The 21,278-nt window shown below is 37.6% G+C and overlaps 1 protein-coding gene across 1 annotated transcript in view; it reads left to right on the forward strand.

Annotated features, from left to right (window-relative positions):
- Positions 1 to 20,624, forward strand: part of MARK1 (microtubule affinity regulating kinase 1) — a 554,415-nt gene extending 533,791 nt beyond the window's left edge. Inside the window, exon 18 of the mRNA XM_053712515.1 lies at positions 14,382 to 20,624. Within this exon, the coding sequence (XP_053568490.1) occupies positions 14,382 to 14,736 (355 nt within the window). The 3' untranslated portion in view covers positions 14,737 to 20,624. The remainder of the gene's footprint in view (positions 1 to 14,381) is intronic.
- Positions 20,625 to 21,278: the final 654 nt, after the last annotated feature.

A 21,278-nucleotide genomic window follows, 5' to 3' on the forward strand; every position in this document is an offset into this window, starting at 1 on the left:
CTTGTGTCCTAAACCCTCTTCTTCGAAAGAACGGTTACTTCATAACTTGGATGTGGTTCGAGCTTTGAAATACGAAGGATTTCAGACAAACTTCAGCTTTGTTTGTTGTCTATTCGGGGAAGCACAAGGGGCAGAAGGCTTTTTCCACTTCCCTATCCTTTTGGTTGAGGAACATGATTCGCTTGGCTTATGAGACAGCGGGACATGAGCCTCCTCAGAGGATTACGGCTCACTCAACTAGAGCTGTGGTTTCTTCTTGGCCTTAAAGAATGAGGCCTCTATGGAGCAGATTTGTAAGGCAGCTACCTGGTCCTCCTTACAAACTTTTTCAAAGTTTTACAAATTTGACATTTTTGCAAGCGCTATCGATAGTGCTGAACCTAAAATGGGCTGGCTGCTAAGATTTACATTCCTGCTTTTAAAATAAAGATAGCAAGAGAACGAAGAAAAATTGATCATAGGAGTAAATTAGAAAGTTGATTAAAATTTCATGCTCTATCTGAATAATGAAAGAAAAAATTTGGGTTCAGTGTCCCTTTAATCAGGAAATTGTAGTTCTTTCTTTTTGTCCTAATCCTTCTTCTCAAAAGGAACATCTTTTGCATAACTTGGATGCTGTGCGTGCTCTAAAGTTTTACCTTCAAGCTACTAAAGATTTTAGACAATCTTCTGCCCTTTTTGTTGTTTTCTCTGGGAAGCGTAAGGGTCAGAAGGCCACTTCTACTACTCTTTCCTTCTGGTTAAGAAGTATGATTCGTTTGGCTTATGAGACTGCTGGACAGCAGCCTCCTGAGAGAATTACTGCTCATTCCACTAGGGCTGTCTTCCTCTGTGGAACAGATTTGCAAGGCGGCAACATGGTCCTCTTTGCATACTTTTTCCAAATTCTACAAATTTGATACTTTTGCCTCTGCTTTTTTTAGTGGAAAGGTTCTTCAAGCAGTGGTGCCTTCTATTTTGGTCCTCCTGCCTTTTTCTGCCTCCCTATTCATTCCGTGCCCTCTAGCTTGGGTATTGATTCCCACTAGTAATTGGAATGATGTTGTGGACTCTCTTGGGGGAGGGGGGATGTATGCTTACCTGATACATTTCTTTCTTCCCGGACATGGAGAGTCCACGACCCCTCCCTCTTTTTAATTTAATTTGGCAGTTTTTTTGAGTAAACCTCAGACACCTTTTCACCCTTGTGTTTCTTCTGTTTCGATTTTCCTTCGGCTGAATGAATGGGGATTATGGGTAAGGGAAGTTACAATTAACAGCTTTGCTGGGGTGCTCTTTGCTTCCTCCTGCTGGCCAGGAGTTGAATATCCCAGTAGTAATTGGAATGACGTTGTGGAGTCTCCATGTCCGAAAAGAAAGAAATTTATCAGGTAAGCATAAATGGGGGTTTTTTTGTCTTTTTTCATGAAACAAAAATATAATTTGGTTTGTAAATATGAATTGCTAAACACATAGCAGCAGGAATATTAATTTATTTTTATGTTTGTTTTGTTTATTATTCTCTCTAAGGGCCCGATGATATAAGCTTTGCAGAATGAAATGTATAAACCTCGCTAATGCTCGCAGTGATTTCACTACAAAAAAAAAAAAGGAGCTATCCCTTTTAGTTATCTAAGTAAATTACATTTGCTTGGGAGAGTAGAGATAGCAGGGGAGAGTAGAGTTAGCAGGGGGAATGCTATTAATTAAATACTCCAGCCAGTACAGATCAGCATACCCTGTTTTTAGCATATAGTATCTTACAATTGCCTCTTTTTCCGTATGCATGTGCTTTTCTATTAGGTGTTTTATCTATTGTGACACAATCTCGCCAACCTTCAATTTGCGAGAAAAAAACTGCCGGGGCAAAATGTTTAGAGAGCTACACCCATTGACCACCCCTGTTCAGCCTACTAGCAAAGATGGGGAAACTCATTTTATTTTAAGGAAACAATATACTTTTAATTTCATACTTACAAGTACAAATTTCACTGTGTTTATTTAATACTGGTATATCCATTATATCATCTGATCATTTTTTTATTTCAGTGTCCAAATCAAACATTGCTATTATAGACTAACGTGTTCTATCACTTATAAGGATATAAAACCACATTTTTTTCTTTCATGACTCAGATAAAACATACAATTCTAAACAACATTCCAATTTTCATTTGTTGTCAAATTTGCCTTATTCTCTTGTTATTATTTGCTGAAGGAGCAGGAATGCACTGCTAGTAGCTAGCTGAACACATCTAGTGAGCCAATCACAAGAGACAAATGTGTGCAGTCACCGATCACCAGCTAGCTCTCACTAGTGTATGATATGTAAATTTTCAACAACAAATACCAAGAGAACAAAGTACATTTGAATTAGAAGTGTCTTAAAATGACATGCTCTATCTGAATAATGCAAGTTTAATTTTGACTTTCCTGTCCCTTTAAAGAAGGATTGGCTAGAATCAAATCTACTGTTCTTGAAGAACGAATAAAACAAGAGGGTAGTGATGGCACTGTGACTCTATATGTCCCTTATATAGTCTGAAATAGTTTTTCCTTGCATAATTCCAATACAAATTACATTTTACACTTAAAATACTGTATTTGCAGAACAGTTTTATTATGATTTTTAATAAGATTATACAATTCATTTTATCTTGTCTTTTTATTTTAGTATTTAATTTATTAGTTTCACATATTTTTTTGAATTACGATTTGTTTGTGAGCCCTGGTATAATGTGTGCACCCCCTTCACATACTTAAAGGGACATGAAACCCCAAATCTTTCTTTCATGATTCAGATAGAACATGTAGTTTTAAACGACTTAAATCTAATTTACTTCTATTATCACTTTTTTTTTTCTCTTGGTATCTTTTGTTGAAAAGCAGGGCCGTAAGCTTAGGAGCGTGCTTGTGTCTGTAGCACTGTATTGCAGCAGTAATGCAAGAATGTTATCCATTTACAAAAGCACTAGATGGCAGCACTAATACCATGGGAACAAAGCAAATTTGATAACAGAAGTGAATTGGGAACTTTTTTTTAAAATTGAATACTTTGTCTGAATCACATAAAATATGTGTTTCATATCCCTTTAAATGCAGGGAACAACCCTTTGTGAGATACACTGTTTTCAATGTAAAATCTGCCTTTAGAAAATTATGATTGGGGCTGCTACATAGTACTGGTGAGATTTATTACAGTCTTGCAAGCCCAGAGACGTTTAGAACATCGGGCCCTAAGTCTATAGTCCAATTTTCTCTTGTTAAGTGTATCCAGTCCACGGATCATCCATTACTTGTCGGATATATTCTCCTTCCAAACAGGAAGTTGCAAGAGGATCACCCACAGCAGAGCTGCTATATAGCTCCTCCCCTCACTGCCATATCCAGTCATTCTCTTGCAACTCTCAACTAAGATGGAGGTCGTAAGAGGACTGTGGTGTTTTATACTTAGTTTATTTCTTCAATCAAAAGTTTGTTATTTTTAAATGGTACCGGAGTGTACTGTTTATCTCATGCAGTATTTAGAAGAAGAATCTGCCTGCGTTTTCTATGATCTTAGCAGAAGTAACTAAGATCCTTTGCTGTTCTCACATATTCTGAGGAGTGAGGTAACTTCAGAGGGGGAATAGCGTGCAGATTTTCCTGCAATAAGGTATGTGCAGTTAAAATATTTTTCTAGGGATGGAATTTGCTAGAAAATGCTGCTGATACCGAAGTAATATAAGTAAAGCCTTAAATGCAGTGATAGCGACTGGTATCAGGCTTATTAATAGAGATACAAACTCTTATAAAAGTGTATTTTAAAACATTTGCTCTCATGTTTAATCGTTTTTTACATATGTTTGGTGATAAAACTTATTGGGGCCTAGTTTTTTCCACATGGCTGGCTTGAATTTTGCGTAGAAACAGTTCCCTGAGGCTTCCCACTGTTGTAATATGAGTGGGAGGGGCCTATTTTGGCATTTTTTTGCACAGCAAAAATTACAGACACAGACATCCAGCTTCTTCCTGCATGATCCAGGACTTCTCTGGAGGGCTCAAAAGGCTTCAAAAGTCGTATTGAGGGAGGTAAAAAGCCACAGTAGAGCTGTGGCAGTTGTGACTGTTTTAAAAACGTTTTTGTCATTTGTTATTCCGTTTTTGGTATTAAGGGGTTAATCATCCATTTGCAAGTGGATGCAATGCTCTGCTAACTTATTACATACACTGTAAAAATTTCGTTAGTGTAACTGCATTTTTTCACTGTTATTTCAAAATTTGGGAAAATTTGTGTTTCTTAAAGGTGCAGTAACGTTTTTTATATTGCTTGTAAACTTGTTTTAAAGTGTTTTCCAAGCTTGCTAGTCTCATTGCTAGTCTGTTTAAACATGTCTGACACAGAGGAACCTACTTGTTCATTATGTTTGAAAGCCATGGTGGAGCCCCATAGGAGAATGTGTACTAAATGTATTGATTTCACCTTAAACAGTAAAGATCAGTCTTTATGTATAAAAGAATTATCACCAGAGGGTTCTGTCGAGGGGGAAGTTATGCCGACTAACTCTCCCCACGTGTCAGACCCTTCGCCTCCCGCTCAGGTGACGCACGCTAATATGGCGCCAATTACATCAGGGACGCCCATAGCGATTACCTTGAAGGACATGGCTGCAATCATGAATAATACCCTGTCAGAGGTATTATCTAGATTGCCTGAATTAAGAGGCAAGCACGATAGCTCTGGGGTTAGGAGAGATACAGAGCACGCAAATGCTGTTAGAGCATGTATGCAGAACATGAGGACGGAGAGCTTCAGTCTGTGGGTGACATCTCTGACTCGGGGAAACCTGATTCAGAGATTTCTAATTTTAAATTTAAGCTTGAGAACCTCCGTGTATTGCTTGGGGAGGTATTAGCTGCTCTGAATGACTGTAACACAGTTGCAATTCCAGAGAAATTGTGTAGGCTGGATAGATACTATGCTGTGCCGGTGTGTACTGACGTTTTTCCTATACCTAAAAGCCTTACAGAAATTATTAGCAAGGAGTGGGATAGAACTGGTGTGCCCTTTTCCCCACCTCCTATATTTAGAAAAATGTTTCCAATAGACGCCTCTACACGGGACTTATTGCAGACGGTCCCTAAGGTGGAGGGAGCAGTTTCTACTTTAGCAAAGCGTACCACTATCCCGGTTGAGGACAGTTGTGCTTTTTCAGATCCAATGGATAAAAAATTGGAGGGTTACCTTAAGAAAATGTTTATTCAACAAGGTTTTATTTTACAGCCCCTTGCATGCATTGCGCCTGTCACTGCTGCGGCGGCATTCTGGTTTGAGGCCCTGGAAGAGGCCATCCAGACAGCTCCATTGAATGAAATTATTGACAAGCTTAGAACGCTTAAGCTAGCTAACTCATTTGTTTCTGATGCCATTGTTCATTTGACTAAACTAACGGCTAAGAATTACGGATTCGCCATCCAGGCGCGTAGGGCGCTATGGCTTAAATCCTGGTCAGCTGACGTGACTTCAAAGTCTAAATTACTCAACATTATTCGGGCCTGGCTTGAAGGAAATTATTGCTGACATCACTGGAGGCAAGGGTCATACCCTTCCTCAGGACAGGGCCAAATCAAAGGCCAAACAGTCTAATTTTCGTGCCATTCGAAATTTCAAGGCAGGAGCAGCATCAACTTCCTCCGCTTCAAAACAAGAGGGAACTGTTGCTCATTCCAGACAGGCCTGGAAACCTAACCAGTCCTGGAACAAGGGCAAGCAGGCCAGGAAGCCTGCTGCTGCCCCCAAGACAGCATGAAGGAACGGCCCCCTATCCGGAAACGGATCTAGTGGGGGGCAGACTTTCTCTCTTCGCCCAGGCGTGGGCAAGAGATGTTCAGGATCCCTGGGTGTTGGAGATCATATCTCAGGGATATCTTCTGGACTTCAAAGCTTCTCCTCCACAAGGGAGATTTCATCTTTCAAGGTTATCATCAAACCAGATAAAGAAAGAGGCATTCCTAAGCTGTGTGCAAGACCTCCTAGTAATGGGAGTGATCCATCCAGTTCCGCGGACGGAACAAGGACAGGGATTTTATTCAAATCTGTTTGTGGTTCCCAAGAAAGAGGGAACCTTCAGAACAATCTTGGATCTAAAGATCTTAAACAAATTCCTCAGAGTTCCATCATTCAAAATGGAAACTATTCGGACCATCCTACCCGTGATCCAAGAGGGTCAGTACATGACCACAGTGGACTTAAAGGATGCCTACCTTCACATACCGATTCACAAAGATCATCATCGGTTCCTAAGGTTTGCCTTTCTAGACAGGCATAACCAATTTGTAGCTCTTCCCTTCGGGTTGGCCACTGCCCCAAGAATTTTTACAAAAGTTCTGGGCTCACTTCTGGCGGTTCTAAGACCGCGAGGCATAGCGGTGGCTCCGTATCTAGACGACATCCTGATACAGGTGTCAAGCTTTCAAATTGCCAAGTCTCATACAGAGATAGTTCTGGCATTTCTGAGGTTGCATGGGTGGAAAGTGAACGTGGAAAAGAGTTCTCTATCACCACTCACAAGAGTCTACTTCCTAGGGACTCTTATAGATTCTGTAGAGATGAAAATTTACCTGACGGAGTCCAGGTTATCAAAACTTCTAAATGCTTGCCGTGTCCTTCATTCCATTCCACGCCCATTAGTGGCTCAGTGCATGGAAGTAATCGGCTTAATGGTAGCGGCAATGGACATACTGCCATTTGCACGCCTGCATCTCAGACAGCTGCAATTATGCATGCTAAGTCAGTGGAATGGGGATTACTCAGATTTGTCCCCTCTACTAAATCTGGATCAAGAGACCAGAGATTCTCTTCTCTGGTGGCTTTCTCTGGTCCATCTGTCCAAGGGTATGACCTTTCACAGGCCAGATTGGACGATTGTAACAACAGATGCCAGCCTTCTAGGTTGGGGCGCAGTCTGGAACTCCCGGAAGGCTCAGAAATCGTGGACTGAGGAGGAGAAACTCCTCCCAATAAATATTCTGGAGTTAAGAGCAATATTCAATCCTCTTCTAGCTTGGCCTCAGTTAGCAACACTGAGGTTCATCAGATTTCAGTCGGACAACATCACGACTGTGGCTTACATCAACCATCAAGGGGGAACCAGGAGTTCCCTAGCGATGTTAGAAGTCTCAAAGATAATTCGCTGGGCAGAGTCTCACTCTTGCCACCTGTCAGCGATCCACATCCCAGGCGTAGAGAACTGGGAGGCGGATTTTCTAAGTCGTCAGACTTTTCATCCGGGGGAGTGGGAACTCCATCCGGAGGTGTTTGCTCAACTGGTCCATCGTTGGGGCAAACCAGAACTGGATCTCATGGCGTCTCGCCAGAACGCCAAGCTTCCTTGTTACGAATCCAGGTCCAGGGACCCGGGAGCAACGCTGATAGATGCTCTAGCAGCTCCTTGATTCTTCAACCTGGCCTATGTGTTTCCACCGTTTCCTCTGCTCCCTCGACTGATTGCCAAAATCAAACAGGAGAGAGTATCGGTGATTCTGATAGCGCCTGCGTGGCCACGCAGGACCTGGTATGCAGACCTAGTGGACATGTCATCTCTTCCACCATGGACTCTGCCTCTGAGGCAGGACCTTCTAATACAAGGTCCTTTCAATCATCCAAATCTACTTTCTCTGAGACTGACTGCATGGAGAATGAACGCTTGATTCTATCAAGGCGTGGCTTCTCCGAGTCAGTCATTGATACCTTAATACAGGCTCGGAAGCCTGTCACCAGGAAAATCTACCATAAGATATGGCGTAAATATCTTTATTGGTGTGAATCCAAGAGTTACTCATGGAGTAAGGTTAGGATTCCTAGGATATTGTCCTTTCTCCAAGAGGGTTTGGACAAAGGCTTATCAGCTAGTTCTTTAAAAGGACAGATCTCTGCTCTGTCTATTCTTTTGCACAAGCGTCTGGCAGAAGTTCCAGACGTCCAGGCATTTTGTCAGGCTTTGGTTAGGATTAAGCCTGTGTTTAAAACTGTTGCTCCCCCGTGGAGCTTAAACTTGGTTCTTAAAGTTCTTCAGGGAGTTCCGTTTGAACCCCTTCATTCCATTGATATTAAACTTTTATCTTGGAAAGTTCTGTTTTTGATGGCTATTTCCTCGGCTCGAAGAGTCTCTGAGTTATCTGCCTTACATTGTGATTCTCCTTATCTGATTTTTCATTCAGACAAGGTAGTTCTGCGTACCAAACCTGGGTTTTTACCTAAGGTGGTTTCTAACAGGAATATCAATCAAGAGATTGTTGTTCCATCATTGTGTCCTAATCCTTCTTCAAAGAAGGAACGTCTTTTGCATAATCTGGACGTAGTCCGTGCCTTGAAGTTTTACTTACAGGCTACTAAAGATTTTCGTCAAATATCTGCCCTGTTTGTCGTTTACTCTGGACAGAGGAGAGGTCAAAAAGCTTCGGCAACCTCTCTCTCCTTTTGGCTTTGAAGCATAATAAGCTTAGCCTATGAGACTGCTGGACAGCAGCCCCCTGAAAGGGTTACAGCTCATTCTACTAGAGCTGTGGCTTCCACCTGGGCCTTTAAAAATGAGGCCTCTGTTGAACAGGTTTGCAAGGCTGCGACTTGGTCTTCGCTTCACACCATTTCAAAATTTTACAAATTTGACACTTTTGCTTCTTCGGAGGCTGTTTTTGGGAGAAAGGTTCTACAGGCAGTGGTTCCTTCCGTTTAAGTTCCTGCCTTGTCCCTCCCATCATCCGTGTACTTTAGCTTTGGTATTGGTATCCCACAAGTAATGGATGATCCGTGGACTGGATACACTTAACAAGAGAAAACATAATTTATGCTTACCTGATAAATTTATTTCTCTTGTAGTGTATCCAGTCCACGGCCCGCCCTGTCCTTTTAAGGCAGGTCTAAATTTTAATTAAACTACAGTCACCACTGCACCCTATGGTTTCTCCTTTCTCGTCTTGTTTCGGTCGAATGACTGGATATGGCGGTGAGGGGAGGAGCTATATAGCAGCTCTGCTGTGGGTGATCCTCTTGCAACTTCCTGTTGGGAAGGAGAATATATCCCACAAGTAATGGATGATCCGTGGACTGGATACACTACAAGAGAAATAAATTTATCAGGTAAGCATAAATTATGTTTTTTCTTCCAAATACTTAGTTGTTGTTTTTTTGTTTTTTTTTAACTATGTTAAAGGGACAGTATACTTTAAAATAGTTTTTCCCTTAATGTATTTTCAATGACTAATACCAGCTGCAGAGTATAAAATGTATGAGAAATTGCATTTTCAGGTTTATTGGAGGATTACATTTACCCACCAATAAGAAAGCATAACCCAGGTTCTCAACCAAAAATGGGCCGGCTCCTATGCATCACATTCCTGCTTTTTAAATAAAGATAGCAAGAGAACGAAGAAAAAATGATAATAGGAGTAAATTAGAAAGTTGCTTAAAATTGCATGCTCTTTCTGAATCACGAAAGAAAAAAAAATTGGGTTTAGTGTGCCTTTAACTATCTCGCACCCCATTGGGAGTGTAAATTATTCTGCTGGTTGTATTTACTTAGGCGTGTCAATATCATAGACTCCAGTATAGAAACTTTCAGTATAGGTTGGGATACCACAGACTAAATCGGCTATTTCAAATGCTGAAATAAGGGTAAAGGAGCAACTTGTAAACAAGTTAATATACTCCAGCAGTTAAAATGGATCACTGGGAACAATTTAAAGGGGAGAACATTTTTGGGTAACCTGTCGTGTATGGCTTATACACCTAATCATGTTTAGAGGTGAATGATTTATTTATTTGTCTAAATGCCTTTAAAAGAAAATCAAAGACTTCTTGGTTTTGAGTAAAAATTAGACATGTGCCACTCTCCCTATGAGGCCAAAAAGCAAATGCTGCAAATCAAATTAAAAGGCAATTTGCAGCGTGTTGAAAACCTAGGTTACAAATTTTGCTTTTTAGGCCTCTAGAGAGTGTGGGACAAAGCAAAACTTTTACAAAAAAAGCAAGAGATGTTTAATGTCCCTTTAAGATAAAGCAGTTTTGTAACTGAAAATGTGTTTATTTAGGTAATTTTCTTTGCTGGTATAGACCAATACCAAATTAGAATAGATGGTAGTTATAAATGCTATCCTACCTTTACTGGCCCTTTCTTCCACTATTACCTTCTAATCTAAAACCTTCACTTCAGACAAACACTATACTACCTGCACTAGCCCTCCTTATACCTTGCAAACAAATAATGCCCTAATTGTACTAGCCCTCTTAATACAGAAAACCCTATTCAACCTCCACTACCAACTAATCTAAATCCTATAAACCCCATTTATCTGCTCCAGCCCTCTTCACCCATCTCCTTTTTATCTAGTAACATCACTGCAACCAGATATTATCAACACTCTACATATAAATTGCTAATAAACAATATACTATAGCTGATTATATCAGTTATGAGTCAAACAGAAACTGGAGAAAACAGCACTCAATTAGCCAGCAATTCCTGGGTGACCAAAATTGCCAGGATCAAATTATTTTTACATTACAATGTACTCACCAGAAAATGTTTGCCGCTGGTGGCATTATGAAGTAGCTGGGTGGAGGCTGTGTAATACTTTGTAATATTAATGGCATAATTTAACATACATGTATTTAATGATGTATTCAATAAATATTAATATAAGTATTAGCTAATTTTAGTTTAATATTGGCTTACATTTTAGCCAGGTGGTGTACCCATTACTTAGGTTCTGGGGAGTACACTGTATTTTCATACAAATTATAAGATAACTCAGAACAATATTTTTGATGTCAATCATATCATGTCTAGTGATAAGGGATGCCATTTATGTATATCTATGTGAGTGATATCTAAGTACAAGAAGTTCATAAGCATTTAAAGGGATACTGAACCCAATTTTTATTCTTTCATGATTCTGATGGAACATGCAATTTTAAGCAACTTTCTAATTTACTCCTATTATCAAATTTTCTTTATTCTTTTGCTATCTTTATTTGAAAAAGCAGGAATGTAAGTTTACGAGCCGGCCCATCTTTGGTTGAGTACCCTGGACAGCTCTCGCTGCTTGTAAAGCTTACACTCCTGCTTTGTCAAATAAAGGTGGCAAAAGAACAAAGAAAAAAGGATAATAAGAGTAAATTAGAAAGTTGCTTAAAATTGCATGTTCCATCTGAATCATGAAAGAAAAAAAATGGTTGCAGTATCCCTTTAAGAGAGCACATGAAACCAAACATTTCCTGTCTTTTGTGTGTTAAATGCTTAAAGGGGCACTCTAGTCAAAAGGAAATGTTCACGATTCAGATAGAGCATGCAATTTTAAACAACTTTCCCATTTACTTCCATTAACAAAATGTGTTAATGTGTCATTATGGTTGTGGTTATAGAAAACAACACAAATGTGTTGAAGAAATCACACTCCCAGTGAGGATGGGGTGGTAAAGAGAGGTACTGCAATGTTCATTTTCATTTGTTTTCTCTATAGTGGGAGATAAGATAAGGAGACTTGTGTGTGTGTACGCAGAGGAAGATAAGATAGATGTCTGCTTTCTCTGCAAGCTCAGGCCATCTGATTGGGCTGTTTTTTTGCATTGGCAGAAACAGCTTTTTCACATACAAAAATAAACCATTTCCCATACATTTAAAACTCTGCAGCTGCTTTAACAAGTCGTTGGAAACCATTTTTACTGTAAATGGTCCCTTTAATTCGGAAGTTGGCACTGGTGAGCACTGCAGCAGAAGCAGCCTTGATCTGGAGCAATGAATGAGGCACTGTGTTACCATACTACTTTGAAAACATATATTGCAGATTGCTTTCTCTATGCCAGTGTCAATGTTAAAAAGATATAAATGTGGAATTTTGCACATGACCTGCCATGGAGCAGGCTGCACACATGGGAATGCCTCAATGTGTTAGATTTTAATCTGAAAACAGGTTACACATGGTAAGCAAGAGACATCAGTGCACAAATATCAATAACTAATAGTGACGTAAAAACGACTTGCCAAAATAGTGTCTCTGTAAAATGAACATTTCCAGCTGATGGGTCAGACCAGAAAGCACATTCTGTTGTTCTTTGGGACCCTTGGTGCCCATCTTGCCTTAGACAAATGCCTATTTTGTGTTTGTGTATCACATGCTAACTTAAAGAGACATTAAATACTTAACAAATGCTAGTTAGGATCATGCATTCAAAGAAAATACTAGTATGAGAACAATATGTAGATGTATTTTTTAAATTTTCATTAGCTGTTTAAATATTGACAAGATAAGTGTAAAGTTTTAGTGTCTATAAAACAATAGGCGCTGCCATGTTGTAACTTAGGTTATCCTCTCTGCTGTGGCCAATCTTTGACAGTTATAAATAGGACATAAGAGTGTGCAGCCAATGGCTGTGTGGAATATAACAGTGTTCTGTACTTCCATTTCTAACAGGAACTAAAAAGCTCACAATTTCAGAATGGAATTACAGGAAAAGTGGATAAAATACATAATGAAAGTATATAGTAGTTTTTTATATATATATAATTTATCATTTTATATTACTACCTCAAAGTGTTTAATGTCCCTTTAATGCCTGATGAGCCATACTGTGCAAAAACATCTGTAATCAGATGATCCTACTTCAGATTCAGTTTAAATGTACAGAATACACAGTTAATATAACTCAATGAATATTCACCATGTGTTTGCAGTCCTGCGGCAGGGTGTGTGTGCGATTATTGTGCGGGTTCCTCTTGCCTGAGGCCAAAACTTATCACTATGTTGGCACCTGAAAATATTGACATTAAAAATATTAAGTAAATAAATAAAATATTTTTGTGTTTTAAAGGGACATTAAACCCATTTTTTTCATGATTCAGACAGAGCATGCAATTTTAAGCAGCTTTCTAATTTATTACTATTATCAATTTTTCTTCGTTCACATGCTATCTTTATTTGAAAAGTAAGAATGTAAGCTTAGGAGCGGCCCATTTTTGGTTCAGCACCTGGGTTGCGCTTGCTGATTGGTGGCTAAATGTATCCATCAATTAGCAAGCACTATCCTGGCTCCTAAGCTTTACATTCCTGCTTTTCAAATAAAGATAGCATGTGAATGAAGAAAAATTTATAAAAGGGGGCTATTTTTTCATGGCCCGAATGGGGCCAAATACCCCTGTTTCCGCGAAACAAGAATTAAGAAGCAGCGGTCTTAAGACCGCTGCTCCTCAACTCATCCGCCGCTCTGAGGCTGCAGACATCAAGCCACCGATCTGGTTGATTGACACCCCCTGCTAGCGGCCAATAGACCGTGAATCTGTAGGGGGCAGCGTTGCACAAGAAGTTCACCAGAACTGCTTGTGCAATGTTAAATGCCGACATCCAGCCACCGATCTGGTTGATAGCTATGATTACGGCTATTTGCCGAAACGCGTATGCTTAACACAGCTTGTGAACTTTTGCACTGTTGTGGTTTTTATGGTGATGTATTGAACTTTTATCCACCCTTTGGGGTAAAATAAATGCTACGTTTTAACTTTTTGGATGGCTCTGCTCTCTTCCTTTTTCATCCAATGTTAAATGCCGACATCAAGCCACCGATCTGGTTGATTGACACTTTGTGCTAGCGGCGTTGCACAAGAAGTTCACCAGAACTGCTTGTGCAATGTTAAATGCCAACAGCGTATGCTGTTGGCATTCAGCGATGTCTGGCGGACATGATATGCTACAGCGTATCATGTCCGCCATACATTGATAAATCGGCCCCAAGGAGTAAATTAGAAAAATGCTTTAAATCATGCGCTCTATCTGAATCATGAAAGAAACCAATTGGGTCTCGTATCCCTTTAAGGTCTACATTTTTATGGAAACATGATCGAATTTATTTATTATAGTTAAACAAAAAATTAATTATACAGGTGACCTTGGAGTAGACAATCTAAATCAAACTATTATATCCCAATCACATAACTACTTACATGATTTTATCTTATTTTCCATAATTTTTTTAGAGGATGTTAAGTAAATTGTATCCAAGGTCACTTGCTATATTAGCTCCAAATGTGCAAATGAAAATATGAAAAAAGGGTCTGTATTAAAGTATCAATGCGAGGAATCTTGCTTTGACTTTATCTTTCTATTACCTTCTAGTGATGTTTCTTTTTATTCAGAAAATGTTTTATTTCTTAGTAACTGAAATTTAAATTACTAAGGGATTTTTTTGTCTTGCACTACTCTGTTCTCAAATAAGTATAATTGTTCTTTATAAACTAAGCAAACTTCTTATTGATCATGCTTCTTGAGTATCAGAAAGAATCCTTGCCTATCCTGATAGCTAAATCATTCTTTCTTTTAATTTCACATTTGTCAACCATTATTTTTAATATTCTTTTTATTTCCTTATTCAGGAGCACCTCTGGGGAGCCAAAAGAGGGCCAAAGAGAAGACCCTAAAGATTCAAAGCCCCGTTCTCTGCGTTTCACTTGGAGCATGAAAACCACCAGTTCCATGGACCCCAACGATATGATGAAGGAGATCCGCAAAGTCCTGGATGCCAACAACTGTGACTACGAACAAAAGGAGAGGTTCCTTCTGTTCTGTGTCCATGGAGATGCTCGACAGGACAGCCTTGTCCAATGGGAGATGGAGGTCTGCAAACTGCCCCGTCTGTCCCTCAATGGGGTACGCTTTAAAAGAATATCTGGAACCTCCATTGCCTTCAAAAACATTGCATCCAAGATCGCCAACGAGCTTAAATTGTGAAGCCACATATAGGGAATGTTCAACCATGACATGCTGACTATGTCTGAATGTACTGTAGCCCTACGCTGCCGGAAAGCGGAGTTTGAGGTGTCTAGACCAGTATAGGGCATTAAAACCCCTGGCACGCGAGCCTTTCCCTTGCAGAAAATGCCCTTACTGCAATAAGGTTATACATAGCTATAATGAATTGTACAATTTAAAATTCATTACCACTTCAACAATAAATAAGCAGTCTATGTTATGTCACATGTACAGGGAATAATATAAATGTTCTATTCACAGTCTATGTTCATAGAATTGTATAATAGACAATTGCTTAAAAGAAGCAAGTTTTGTATAGCTGGGTTAGTTTTCTGTACAGAAATCTATGTTATATCAGTGTTTTGTTTGAAGCTGTTCTTCCTTATTGTTTAATGAGGTAATGGCAATTATTTTTTACAATTACTTTTGTTTTGTAAATTTATCAAACCCCTGTTTGGTTTGAAACCCACAGCAAATGACCATAACTGGTTTGTAGACATGGCTACAAATTTGGGTAATCAGATTACATGCGCTATACACCTGCTGAACCGGAGAGAGGCTTGCAGTTGCCCCAACGTTCAATACCCCGGGACGCTCTTGCAAATCCCCTATTTATCTGCTATTTGTTTCAGACAGTGTTCTGGGGAGAAATACAATTATGTTTACAGTGTTGCAAATTAAACAACAAAACTAATTGTAGAATAATGTTAATGTGAAGTGTTGGCATCAGTGCCAGCTCTAAGTTCTTTCTTCAGTAAATACACACTCGTAAAAAAAAATTCTGCAGAGCAGAAAAAATGCGGAGAGCACAGTCAGTGCCATATAAATGGTACAGATGCATTGTACAATGTGATTGTTTGGGCAGCACCCTAGTGTATTCCTGGCTTCTTGCACTGCATGGGTTTAACGTGTTCGTCTTAACTGCCTGACACTACCACTGCGAACCTTGCACTCACTCTGACACTCCTGTAATTTACGTGATTGCAAAAGTTTCCCAGATGTGGAAGGTAAAGTCACAGAAAGCAAATCTTAGGATCTTTATAGTGTTCTTTTGTTAGGTTACCAGAGGAAGAGAACAAATGTGTTTAAATCTTTATCTATTAAAAGACTTTAAAGGGACATTATACCCATAAAATCTGCTTGTATACATTAAAGATCATCAATTGCAAAATAGGCTTTTAGTTTATAAAATGGTTAAGTATAAAGTATTTAACAGGAAGCATGCGTTACATAAATGGGGTATTCATTACTGACTGATAAGGACAGCATCAACAGCTATAATACTGGCTAGGGACACACATTTGCTGGCAAGTACTGATATTGTTTCTTCAGGACACGAACATTGTATACATTTTTTTTAAATATCCTCTTTCCTGTGGAACAAAATTAAATTGTGTACAATGCCCCTTAAATATTTTCTGGAGGAGCCTAACGGAAAGAGTAGCGTTTAAAGGGGAACAAAGTTAGAAGAAATTGTGAGCGAGAAAGTCCAGTTTGTTTATTTTTATTTCCCTGAGAATGAGTCTTCCGTGGCACTTTGTTTCTTGTCTTAATGTTAGGTGCCCACAGTCATTGTTGTAGCACCCACAGAGAGCTGAGGATTTCATACAGTATATACTATTAGTTATTTATTTTTATTATTGAATTCCGTTAATTAAATGGAAATGAAAACCAAATTTGATCTTCCATGAGTCAGATAGAGAATACAATTTTAAACAACTTTCCAATTTACTTCTATTGTTTAATTTGCTTCCTTCTCTTGTTATCCTTTGCTGAAAGGTTTATTTAGATAAGCTCAGGAGCAGCAAAGAACCTAGGCTCCAGCTGTTGATTGTTGGCTGCATATATACACACCGATTGGCATTGGCTCACCCATGTGTTCAGTTAGAAAACAGTAGTGCATTGCTGCTCCTTCAACAAATGATACCAAGAGAATAAAGCAAATTTGATAATAGAAGTAAACTGGAAAGTTCTTTAAAATTGTATGTTCTACCTAAATCATGAAAGAAAATGTTTGGGTTTCATGTCCCTTTAAGTCCTAGAGGTTACACAAATTCAAAACTAAAGGGTTTTAATATGAATTTAAAATATTCATCAAGGGTGTTCCAAAACCAAAAAAAGTTTAGAATACATTGAAGTAAAAAAAAAACAAAAAAAAACATTTTCCTAGGCTTTTGTTGGTAATGTGTTAAAAAAGAATATATATATATATATATATATATATATATTGCTCAGCTTCTTATTATTTGTTTCAGTTTAAAAAAAACATACAGACTTGAATGTATGATAGCAAACACAGATGCTTTAATTCCATCCATGGTGCACCTTTATTCCATTTTTAAATGCATTTATCCCTTCAATATTCCTGTATGTCATTGTGCATTGTCTGTATTTTATGCGGGTCATCCTTACTGACATTTTGGTTAAACAGCAACCTAGAGATTCTTTCTCACAATCTGAACCTTTGAAAAGTCATGTTGCATGGCAGCAACACACCACATACATTGGAAATTTTATTTACAGCCAGTAAGACAGAATTAAAACTTTCCCAAAATGATATGCTAAATCACTTGAAAGTGATGCAACATTTCTGTAAAAAGCTGAATGGAAAATATTACCTCAACATCTCTATGTAAAAAAGGAAGATATTTTACCTCAAAATTTCCTCAGCTCACCAGAGTAAGAGCTGTGTAAAAAGTTATCTTTCAGTTACTGCCCAGCTGCAGGTAAAAAAAAATATGAACATTAGCCAATCAGCATCAGCAGTGCTGAGGTCATGAACTGTTTTACTGTGATCTCATGAGATTTCATAGTAAACTTCCTTAAACTGAATAGGCATATAACATCAGTGTTCATGAGGCTCACTCCCTTGCAAGTCCTGGGACAGGCAAACTGATTTGCTGCTTAGTAAAATATCTTCCTTTTTTACATAGAGATGTTCAGCTTTATACAGCTATAATGCATTACTTTCAAGTGTTTCAACATTTGGGTATCATATCCATTTAAGTAATTTTCAATCAAAAGGAAGTCATTGAGAATTTCTGGTTTCTTTAAATTGATGAATATAGGTTTAACTTTTAACCAAGGATGCTCTTATATGACAATATTTATTGTAAAGAAAAAACTATGCATCCAGTGTTATACAATTCACCTTTTATATTGCTCAAAACAGCCTCTAGGTTAGCGTTGGCAAGTGGGAGTTACAGAAAACAAATAAACTAAATTATGTGATCTGAAAAATGTTTTAGATCATCGCTGGAATCAGTATAAGTGTAACAGAAAAATAATTCTCTTAACCTGCCATCAACAGCAAAATAAGATATCTCCCTCTTCTCTGTACATTTTTGATCTTCGAGTTGTTCTTTCCCATAAGAGCCATTGGTGTTTAGACAGGACTACTTTATATCAATAAGACGTTGCTATAGAAAAAATATTGCAGGGAGTTTGTTAATGGTTAAGCATGGTATAATTAATATAAAACGTACAAATTGCGTAACTCATTACTAGTTTTAAAAATTGCCTGAGAGATTATCATTATTTGTATAAATAATAATTTATTGATATAGAGTGTAATATGCAGATGTCTCTTTCACAGTGTGATGAAAAATAGTTACATTACATCTGACTTATTTATATATATATATATATATATATATATATAAACTTTGTTTTTGTCTGAATTTCTAACCATCTACTTACTGATATGTTACAGGGAAAGGGTTATACAATAAACGTAAGAGAGGTGGCATAGCAATATTAGTGGAATTGTTAACTGCATCACACATGTTAGATAAATATAGGCTTTTAAAATGTACTAGCAATTTGATCACAATATTTTAAGGTAATACTTAATAGGGTGCTGCAGTGTTTTATTTTTGATCTCTGATTTTCATCAAAGGGATGTATGGGTGTCTGCAAAATCCAGAGACAGGAGGAGGGATACGTTCAGCAGACAGGAAAAACTCTGGACTGTTTAGGTTACATTGTATTGATAGTGTGAAACTGTGTAGTGAAATGATGTGTGCACAACATAAAATCAAAGCTTAGTTATGAGACCCATCCATTTTATCATGCTATAAAATTCATAAACATTGCACATAAAAACATTAGTGTGTTACTATTTCACTACATTGCTGTCCTAATCTGTATGTCTCTATTTCTTCATGTATCCAGTTTTCAACATTGCGGATTTCCTTTGTCAGCAATCTGATTGAATTTGTATGGTAAATCTCAGCACAATATCAGGCATTTTCTTCCTCTCTTTTTATTTGTGTCATATAAAATTATTATTCAGTGTATAAAAATAGATTTCTGAACAGTGTAAATATATGAAACAACTCGGAAAAGAAGGCATCTTTATTTTATTCAACTAAAATGTAGCAGACCTTACAGTATTTCCCAAACAAAAGTCTACCTAGTAGAACACTGATCTTGGTGCTCCATATTGCACCATTTTCTATTGGCTAACAAGGGGTTAAAGTGCAATTAGTTGGTTTTTTTTATTTAGTGTACACTAAAATGTGTGGTTTTCAGAGCTGGAAAAACTTCTGTTTTGTTGAATTTCCTTAGGTAGTATACAGATTTATTTGTAGACACTAAACATTAAAACCTAAAATTTACCTTTGTCTTTTTACTTGAACAATTGTCACTAATTTCTGCACTATACTTATTCAGTTACTAGTCCTTACGTATGAGAGTTCCTATTGCAGAGACAAGGGATGCATTATGTTTAATTAATCTCTTCCAGTCCTCTGAACATATTACAGGGTTAAATAAAATACTGCACATTTATATAAATCTAGCTATATTTGCAGTCTCTGAGCGTTAAAGCTTCCAGGTGTCAGTTTGTATGCAGGAGATATAGACTAAAGCACTGGTTTTCAAACCTGTCATCAGACCTCTCCAACAGGCCAGGTTTTCAGGATTACCTTGAATTGAGAGCAGGTAAAATAACCATGTTTACTAATTAGCGGATTATTTCACCTGTGCTCCAGGTCAGATGTCCTCAAATGTGGCCTGTTAGGGAGACCTGGGGACAGGTTTGAAAACCAGTGGGCAAAAGCAATGAATGTTTGATTCTGCCCCTCCTCCTTTTTACATTAATAAGCTTTTCATTGTCTGAATTGTTCACAGCCTCTTAATTTTATTTTATTTTTTTAAATTAAACAAATATAGATAAATTTATAGGGGGGAAATGAGGCAAAGTTTTTAAATACACCTTTGTATTACGCTTAAAAATAAAATGGAAATGTATTGAATTTAATGGATCACTTAAATATCCCTTTATTTCAATATGCTAATTTGCCACATAGCATTAAAATATTAATGTCCTAGCATCTAGTTTTCACCCTTTTTGCTCTGAGTTGTTGAGTGTTAGAATTCTGCTGGTCCAGAATATGTTATTTTTTGAGACCTATTAAATAAGCCTCTTTAGATGCCTGATTCTATCCTTGCATAAAGTGCATTAGTGCCAGTAAAAATAGTGGCAACGCTGCATTCAGTTCATTATAAATAAGCTAATTGAAGTAAAATATACTGACCAACTATAGCAGTCATTTCGGCATCTCCGGTATCTACAGCTTGTATCAATTTGTAAAATGTGCTTACTGTATAGGTTTACTTTGCATGGTGCAGTGTCATTTAGCACAGTTTATTGATGATATAAATATATGATCCTATAAAAAGTTAAAACATAATTTACAAGTCAAACACTCTAACAATTCAAGAAAATACCCCCCCCCATGATGTTTATGTGTAAATTTTTGGAATCTTTACAGTACGTATTTTTCAAATATTGTTTCTTTATTTATACATATATATGTTTAATGAGAAATTCTATTAAAAGCTAGACTTTTTCAATACGTAAATGCTTGGACTGGAATGATCAACTTGGCTGAGATTTAGAAATCACTACAAAACTAATATAAATATGTTCAGTAGCTTCTGCCACTTTAATAACAGAAGAAAATACAATGACCCTATGTGGCAGTATAAGAAACTGGTAATTTCTACAGAGCAAAGGGCGGTATGAACTGATATTAAACGTATCTGCTTGGTAGATTAGTTTTATCTTTAGAGACCTGTGTTTTTAATATATAGAACCCCAAGTAGTATAATACTGTATATTAAGAAGAAAAAATATATATATATTAACATCAGAGGTTATGTTTTGTGTCTTACATACTTTATTCTGTGCTCTTATGCAGATCTTGCTTGTAAACACAATTGGGAAAGACTACATGTGCTTATCCAGTTGGTATCATATATAAAACAACAAAGGGCAATGTATTCTTTTTTTATTTTTTATTTAAAAAATGTTTGTGGGAAAGGGCACACTAATAAATTATATTAAGTAAGCAGTTAACATTTTGCCATTTAATTTGCAACGCTAAAAACTATGAATAATAATTAAAAAAAAAAGATTGCTAAAGTTAAAGGTACACTGAACCCAAATTCTTTCTATCGTGATTCCGATAGAGCGTGCAATTTTAAGCAACTTTCTAATTTACTCCTATTATCAA

The sequence above is a fragment of the Bombina bombina genome, chromosome 4, assembly GCF_027579735.1.
Source record: "Bombina bombina isolate aBomBom1 chromosome 4, aBomBom1.pri, whole genome shotgun sequence".
In the NCBI taxonomy this organism is placed as follows: Eukaryota; Metazoa; Chordata; class Amphibia; order Anura; family Bombinatoridae; genus Bombina; species Bombina bombina.